General features: G+C 46.8%; 1 protein-coding gene across 1 annotated transcript in view; it reads left to right on the forward strand.

Annotated features, from left to right (window-relative positions):
* Nucleotides 1-3,421, forward strand: part of ZBTB37 (zinc finger and BTB domain containing 37) — a 5,256-nt gene extending 1,835 nt beyond the window's left edge. The window contains exons 2-3 of the mRNA XM_010087882.1: nucleotides 571-670; nucleotides 2,933-3,421. Coding sequence (XP_010086184.1) covers nucleotides 571-670; nucleotides 2,933-3,421 — 589 coding nt within the window. The remainder of the gene's footprint in view (nucleotides 1-570; nucleotides 671-2,932) is intronic.
* Nucleotides 3,422-8,539: the final 5,118 nt, after the last annotated feature.

An 8,539-nucleotide genomic window follows, 5' to 3' on the forward strand; every position in this document is an offset into this window, starting at 1 on the left:
GACTTGATAATCCTTGAGGTCTTTTCCAACCTTAATGATTCTGTGATTCTACGATCTTGAGCTGGCCCTTGGGAGAGCTATTCTTTCCTAGCTCCTTAGCTCTTTTCCATGGATCAGCTAGCCTCGAGCATCTCTTTTTGCACTGCATGCAATATCCGCTGTTTCCCACCTGGAGTCCATCACATCACTTTTGTTTCACACTTGGAAGCGGGAGGAGGGTGTGGGTGGTGAAGGAGAGGTGCCCTTAGAGAAATGGCTTCTTCTTCTGTTGTACAGTTCCTGAGTCACTGGGCCCATCTTGGTTTACTTGAGATAGCGACCGAAAAGCTCTCTGTTACTGAAATGGAAGCCAAATGACTCAGTTTTATTTTTCAGATGTTAAGACTGAAACCACAGACCAGTATGAGTTGGTTTTTCCTTTATACTTGCGCTGTTCCGCCTCCTGTGTGTTAGCTGGTGAGGATGAAGAGATGCTATACAGGTGCCTCTATTGCTCACCCATTGTTCTAAACACCGTAGTGACCTGACACCCATTAAAAACTCCGTTTACACTCTTCCCCCACCCCACAGATTTAGCCCTTCTGGCAGCATGGTTGCTGTGACTGAGCGGTACAGAGCAAAAAGCGAGTCTCCCGGGCGGATGGATGAGCCTAAGCAGCCCAGTTCCCAGGTAGGCAGATCAAGAAGTTTGCAAGTAAATGTTGGCATTGAAGGTGAAGGGGACTATGTTGTGATGAAGTGGGTAATATTTTACATTTGCAAGCAATACTGTGTATGAAACAAGGACCTTTCACCTTGCAAAGGGTTTAGTTGCTCACACCGAGAACATATGCCATCAGTATATGATTTAAGACTGATTTTGGCTGTCGTTTGGGATTTTGGCCACGTACCTGGAAAACACGAGGAGTTTCTCTTGTTGTGTGAGGACATAAATATCAACCCTCATTCTTGGCAGGCCACCAGCTCCTGGGGAGAAACCCCGTTTGCCCGCAGAGTTGGATCTGCCCTACAATACTGGCAGCACATGCCTGAGCTGAGGGAGGAGGTGGTAGTTAGTTGGTTTCTGCAGAAGACTGAGGGGTGCCAACAGCTGAACCTTTCCATGCTGGTACCAAAACCATTCCAAAAAGCCCTCCAGGCACTACACCAGTAAACCTCTAGGGTGGAGTGTCAAAGGACTGTGGATTTGTACAGAGGTCTCTGTCTCATCCCCAAAGGACTGTGTTGCATAGCAGAGTTTGCAACGTAAAGTAGCTCTGAATTCTCTGCTTTCTTGGGGTACAGGCACAGTTTTGGGGTAGAAGGGAGAGACACACAGAAATACAGGAGGGCCGTGGGCTATAGAGTGCAGCAAAGTGGGACACGGTGATAATATCTAATAGTTTTGGTCTAATTTTTTTGTTGCATACAGTCAGTATCGCAGTGGCACTATAGTGCATCACCCAGCACTGTGCAGAACGACCCTTGTGAGCCTGGCAGATAAGTAATGTGTCAGCTGGTAATCAAATGACTTTCCTGGAGGCAGGTGAGGAGTTACTAGGCTGCTTTGCCCTTGAGTAAAACCAAGTGAAGCAAGTGGAAAAAAAATAGTGATTGCTGTCTGCTAACTTTGTAATACACTTACATAAATCAAAAGATACCTTTTTGTTCTTATTTTGCCGAAGCTTTGTTTTGCGTCCTCAGAATACATCTAGAAAATTTCAGGTCAAACTAACTCTCCAGGGCAAATGTGACACACGAAGCAATTTTAGCTCCACATATAGAAAAGCTGCTATTATTTCTCCATGGTGAGATGGCCTCAAACGTAAAACTGTAGACCACCATGTACATGGGGAAGTATCATCACCTTCCACTCCTCTGGTATTGCCGTATCGATGCTAAAAATAGCCTGCCCATGATCCCTGCCCAGAGGCCATTGTAAAGTGGAAAGAAGGTACCATCACTCTGAGCATCTCCGTTAGTCCTGAGCAGTTTACCAGTGCGTGTACAGTCGGATTCAACAGCACCTGGCAGAGTTAGGCTGCTGCTCACGCCCGTGCAGCTCCGGTTGCCGGAGGAGAGGCCCTCCTGCTGTCACACTGGTTGCTTGGCTGTGTTTGGCATTGTCAGGAAACAGGATAAGACTTGGGGGCGCAGATAGTGCATCCTCCAGCACGGAGGCATTCAGGGGACTCTGTGCTCCTTCTGAACACGATAGCCAGAAGCGGCTGTCCTAGAGCCTGAGCTTGCCGTTCAGGGTTACCCTTGGCTATTTGTCCTTCTGGCTTCAGAAAATAACAAGGAGCCAGCCGGTCCTTGCTGTGTGACTGGGGCCAGTTGTGCTAGCTCTGTGTGCTGCAGATCCTCCCCTGCAATGCCGTGGGGCTGGGGAGGGCTACACGGCCACTTAGGCAAACGTGATTCATCACAGAGTGACTCCTGAGGGACGTCTGAATAAATACCTGTGTGAAGCGACGCCTGCAGAGTTTCAGATATGATTTGTAGTTTATGCCACCTTCGTTTTACTGCAAGCTCATCAATTGGCTTCTTTTTTTAACCTTTAGTAAGTAAACCAGAATGTGGTATGCAGTATTTTAATCAGACTGGCTCAAGTTTTAAACAAAGTAGCGTGTATTGACATGTTTCATCCACATCTCAGTTGCTGGCTACGTGCCCTCCTGACAAGGGCTGTCGTTTCTTCCCCAGATCTAGCGAATAACTTGGCAGAAGCGGCCACCATAGCAGAGGTTTCTAATTGATTGCTCATTTGTCTTCAGCCCCAAGGCCCCAGTTAAGCACTGAAATGTGTGCTTGAGGTTGAAGACATTAATGCTGCTGATTTCGAGGTTTGGCACATGCCTCAGTGCTTTACTGGCTGGACTGGGGCCTGATCTGCTTTCCTGCAATTATTTTAGGCTGCTTATTATTTAAATCTCTGTTGTTTCCTTCGCAGGGGGAGGAATCGGCCATGCTTGGAGTGAGCGGTTATGTGGAATATCTTCGGGAGCAGGAGGTTTCGGAGCGCTGGTTCCGGTACAACCCACGGCTCACTTGTATTTACTGTGCCAAATCCTTCAACCAGAAAGGCAGCCTGGACCGGCACATGCGTCTCCACATGGGCATCACGCCTTTTGTCTGCCGCATGTGTGGGAAGAAGTACACCCGCAAGGATCAGCTGGAGTATCACATCCGCAAGCACACAGGCAACAAGCCCTTTCATTGCCACGTCTGCGGTAAAAGCTTCCCTTTCCAGGCCATCCTCAACCAGCACTTTCGCAAGAACCACCCTGGCTGTTTGCCTCTGGAAGGGCCTCACAGCATCTCCCCTGAGACCACCGTCACGTCTCGGGGGCAGGTGGAGGAAGAATCTCCTCCGCAGGAGGAGGCTGTCGCTGTCGTGGAGACGGCGCAGGGATCTGTGTCCACGACTGGGCCAGATTGAAACACGGCAGCAGAGTCTGGGGAGAAAGGACCGTCTTCCCGTTTTTGGCTCTAAAGAGTCAGCACCAACCTGGCAGGCTGGTACTGTAATTAGTGCAATGCCACCACTGGACAGAAGGAAGCTCTCAAGATGTTGCCAAAATTGCAAAATCTTTCTCTCTCTTTCTCTCTCTCTCTCTCACACACACAAACACGTAGAGTGTTACAAGTTTTTCTCCCTTATTCCTCCTCCTCTTGGAGAAAAACAAAACAACTGTGTCAATCAACTTCTTATTCAGGGATCGACAGGACTTTACATTTTTTTAATGTTCCATAGTGATCTGGGACAAGCAGTCATTTGTATTTCTGGACAGCCCAGCAGCTAGGTCCCGCCGGCCGTCAGCCGTGCAGAGCCGGTGAACCTGGTGTGCGGGGCTGCTCCTCGCCGTAGCTGCTGGGCTGGCTCAAGGGGAGAGCAGGGACAAGGTGCCATTGCCTTTCTCCTTTCCCCAGGTAGTTGCCACGTTGAAGAAAACAAAAAGACTGTCCTGGTGGAACCCGCCTTGCCCAAGTGTATTTATCCCTGTCTTAGTTTTGGTGTGTCTCTTTTTACCTTTTTACTTAAACTATTATTTTAGGGCTTCTGGCTTGCCCGTTCCAGGCGTGCGGCCTCAACGCCCCTTGTTAAAAGCGGGCACGGCTATAAAGCGATATTCTAGAGGTCAGCAAATTTTGAAGCACTTCAGCTACTGAAAGTGAAATTTAGCAGCTGCGAGGTTTGCGTTAGACTCTGTTGGAAGAAGGGTTGGAGGGGTCTTTCGGAGGAGGTTGTCCTTTGCTGTTGCTGATCCAGATTGTTCAGAGCACTGCGACATCCTGAGCGGTGCGCTGCCATGCTTCAGGTGTTGTTGAGCGTTAGGAAGAGTTTTTCTGGACTGGCTGAATTGCGGAATTAGAGGCTGGCTACCAAAGTCGTCCTTCACCCCTGCTCCCCCCTCGACACGCACTTGATCTTTTATATGACAGCAATATGGTATACTGACATACTATCGTCCCAGCCGAGCAATCGTGGGTGGTTGCTTTTAAACGCGTTTCTACAAACTAGTTTGATAACTTTTTTATCAATGAAATGCAAAAAGAAAAGAAAACCCTACTTTATTTCCTCATAACAGTTCAGGAAACTTAAAAGTGAATGGTTCCTAGAGCAATCACGACTCTGTCCCCTTGCATGGACTTAAACTTTTGTATTCTAAGCAGCTCTGATGTTTAGAGCAAGTTTAGCAAACCCAGAGAGACATGCCTGCGTTGTGTATTGTAGGTGTTTGCACGTGCTTACATGTTTCAGAAACAGAAAAGCATGGGACAGGTAGATAAGTGCAAATATCTTGACATCTTTTGAAGAAGTCTTTTAAAAAATATGCAATACTTTAAGAGTTTTCTCTGGTTCTGATGCCAAGTTGTTCGTGATGGAGGGCGAAAATGAACGACAGGTCGCACAGATCAGGTTTGGGAGAGGACGTTTGGTTGAAGGCGTTCTCTTGAGGATGTATAACGTGTACAATAAGGAAGGATGAAGTTCTGATCCTTAAGGTGATGGGAGGGACAAGGAGACACTGTAAAAGGAATACACTTTGTCTTGCTTTGGCAAAGGAAGCCAGGCGAGCGGTTAGAGCTTGGGCTGGCAGGGCAGGAGACTTACCAAGTGCAAATAAAACTTACCCTGCAGTCTGACTGCCAATTTTGGGCACATGGAAACATCCCCAGCCCTCACTTTCCTCACCTGCAAATTGGGACTTGGGATCATTTTCCTGCCCCTTTAGAGGGAAGAATTTGCAGAAAGGTGATGTATTCTTGCCTCACTTTCTATGTTTTCTAAGTGAGGGGTCTCACTGTTCCTCCCACGTCTCTCTCAAAAAGCAGATGTGGCTCTAAAGGTTTTGTGTGTGGGGAAGGGAAGGGCTTGGTGCCAGGATCACCTGTGGCAGGGATGTGCACCTAAGAGAGGAACCTTTGCAGGTGTTCTGAGCTGGGCACCCGCAAAGTACATTTTCATTGACCATTTCAAAGAGGAAAACTGATATTTCACCTCCATTTTCCTTCTGTCCCCTCTTCCTCCTCTCCTGTCAAGTGCATCGTCACGCAGTGAACGATTTTCTAAGCATCCACCCGAGGGACCAGCCCCATTGGGTTTCCTGTCGAAGGTCAAACAGGATTGTACCGAAACAGTAAGGTTGCCAGAGAGCAGTCGCAGAAGATGGGAGCTAAGAGGGTGGCTAAGGTAGGTTTCGTTGCAATCGAGGTGCGGGGAGGAGCGGAGATGTGCAGAGTATGCTGCTTTAGTCATAGCTTTTGAAGTTACCAAAAATCAAAAAGAGAAAAAGTTAAAAACTTTGAAATCCTATCCTGTTCACACTAGAGAGCATCAAAAGTTACTTTTAGTTGCTTAAAAGATTTTTAAGTGTTTTAAAATAGAACTTTTAAAAGAATACTACCAAACTATAAAAACATAAAGTTATTTATATACATATATTATATATAAATATAGTGGGAAAGTTTCCCTGCTAAGCTTGCTGTGAAGAGAAGGGTGAAGGTGCAGTAACTGCTATGCAAGCAACATTTTTTCTGAAACAGATGGCAACCGATCCGTCAAAATGTAGTGATAAAGGGCTGACATAAAATGGTGAATGCCTTTATTCCTATAGCATAGCTGTGAGTTTCCTGAGCAGGTTTTTGTTTTACTGTATCCATACTGTGAACGGAGGAGCATCCTAACAGTCCGGGATGCCAGCGGTGCGTTCCTGTTCTGCTGATCCACTACTTTCACTTGGCCTGGTGAAAGCCATGAAGTTGGTCCTTGGTATCGTACTAGGCTAGTCTGAAAACAAAGCTTGTGAAAGGTTTGTCTTTTTTCCTCTTTTATGTTTGTTTGGTTTTTTTGTTTTGGTTTTTTTGGTGCAGAGGTTGCCACTGTATAAACAATCATTTCTGATTGCATGCACAAGAGCCAATATTCTTGCCCGGGCCTCGCTGAGGTGAAGTTTATAGCTTGTAGCTAGAGTCAGTATAAGGTATGGTAGTGGGAATCATTTTAATATTATTTCTGTACATTTAATGGATGTGTATGTGTATGTATGTGTGGGAATCATGATGTCTCTAATGTTTTCTTGAACAGCGCTGAAAGCGGTTTAGGCTCATCTGCACTAGAAGATGGAACCAGAAGGAATCGTTTGTTAAACTTTTCTTTCAGTGGTTGACTTCCTCAGTGCAGATAAGGCAAAGGTTCGAGAAAAAAGGGTTGGGGGTCATATATAGTATGGAAAAACCTCATGTGAATTTTCCAGCAGCGGTGTAGCTACTTGGAGCTGCTTTCTATAACAGAATGATACTGCCTTTGGTTGCCTCTCCGCTGGCAAACCGTGCAGCTCTTTACAGTTGCACCGAAGCTGCGGAGAATCAGATGCCAGCTTTCCAAGTGCAAACGCTTCTGTGATGGGCTGAGGCACGGCTTTGCATTTCAACGTCTAGCTACAGCTTTCTCCCCTCTGCCAAAACTGTGATTTCAACTGTGATTTAAGGAGGATGTGAAGAGAACTCTGTCATATTTTAATACCTCTGTACGTAACGTTTCTGTCTGCTTCAGAGTTAGGGCTTACTAACCCATTTGCTTGCCTCAGGCAACAGGGGGAACACGTTCTATTTCTGCAGTTTTCTTTCTCGGAGGGGAAACACATTTCTTTGTTCTTTGCTGCGGCAGAGAAACCTTCTAAATGTGAAGTGTTGCGGTTACCTCCTTGAGCCTGCAGAAAGCCCTGGTGCCAAGTCACGGCAGAGTGACGTGATGGTTGCCGTGGCCGTTCCCTGCTGCTGCCAGGTTCCCTGTGAATAGCTGTGAAAATAACAAGAGTTGTGTTAATACTGTGCTGCTGCTTTGGGGAAAAGCTAAACTTCTTCCTCTCAGGAGGATGACCGATGTGAAGCTGGGAGAGGGAAAAAGGAGAAGGTCTTTTTTCTCTCTTGCAATGGCAGTATGTGAAAGCAACCCGTGCTTCTTATTTCCAGCAGCTGGAGAGAGAGGGATGAACGAGGAGGCTTTATGAAATGTGAGTTTATAACAGGAGGCTGAGAACACACCTAGAGCTGCTTAATGAGATCCAGGCACGTCAGCCTGGTGGGAGTCAGAGCAGCCGATGCAGATGGGCAATCCCTTGCTTGTCCTCCCAGCATTGTCCGGCCATCAGGTTCAGTCCTTTGACTCACCTACATCTTCTCTACAATGTTTTCAAGCTGTGATCTGTATAATTTAACTGTCAGAAGTTTGGGTGGCTGAAGGGCAGGAAGAGTAGAAAGCGTTTTGTGTCTCTGCTGCTGTTTTGAATCCAGCCAAGGTCGGTAACGACCAACTCTGCTCCCATCCGACAGCTATTGGGAGCTGGAATTGCATTTGGAACAAGCTGCGGTCTTGCTGAAAAGCGTAGCGGGGCAGGCTTAGTAGGGAGGGCACAGAGCCAGGATTTCAGCCCTCGGCAAGATGAAGGTTGAAATAAATGCACAGGACATCTCTCCCTGCTTGTCCTGCTCTTGTTTTGTGACAGCTAGGTGACTTTGTTTTCCAGGGCAGGCTGTCCCATGCCTCTCTGTGCAGTAGTAATGTCACTTAAAAGTGTGATACCCAGTTCAGTAAACGATTCTAAGCAGTCCGGCCTTCGAGCAGAGTTCTGCTGCTGCCTTTGGGTGATTCAACCCTAACGAAGCATTTGCAAGAGCAGAGTTGTAGCTTTTATTTGCTGCTGACTTCATCTCTCCCGCAGAAGCCAATGTATAAATAGAAAGACAGCTGGAAAGGTGCCGTTTATTTGGGTGGAAGGTATTTTGTGAGGTAGACCAAGTCATGCATCTTTAAAACCAACAAAAATTAGCGCCCCTTAAACTTATTATTTAAACTTTATATAATTCCCCTCTTCTGTCCAGGACATGCCTACCAATTTAGCCGTACCAGCATCCAAGTGCTTCTGCAGATCAGTGACACCAAATGCTCTTCTTGTTCTGCTGGAAATATTTTGGGGATGGGAGAAGTCAAGGAGATGTTATTCAGGAAACTTCTAATTTTTGTCAAGGTTTGGCCTCCAGGTTTCCCCTGGGA

Source organism: Pterocles gutturalis, unplaced genomic scaffold, assembly GCF_000699245.1.
Source record: "Pterocles gutturalis isolate BGI_N339 unplaced genomic scaffold, ASM69924v1 scaffold37046, whole genome shotgun sequence".
Lineage (NCBI taxonomy): Eukaryota > Metazoa > Chordata > Aves > Pterocliformes > Pteroclidae > Pterocles > Pterocles gutturalis.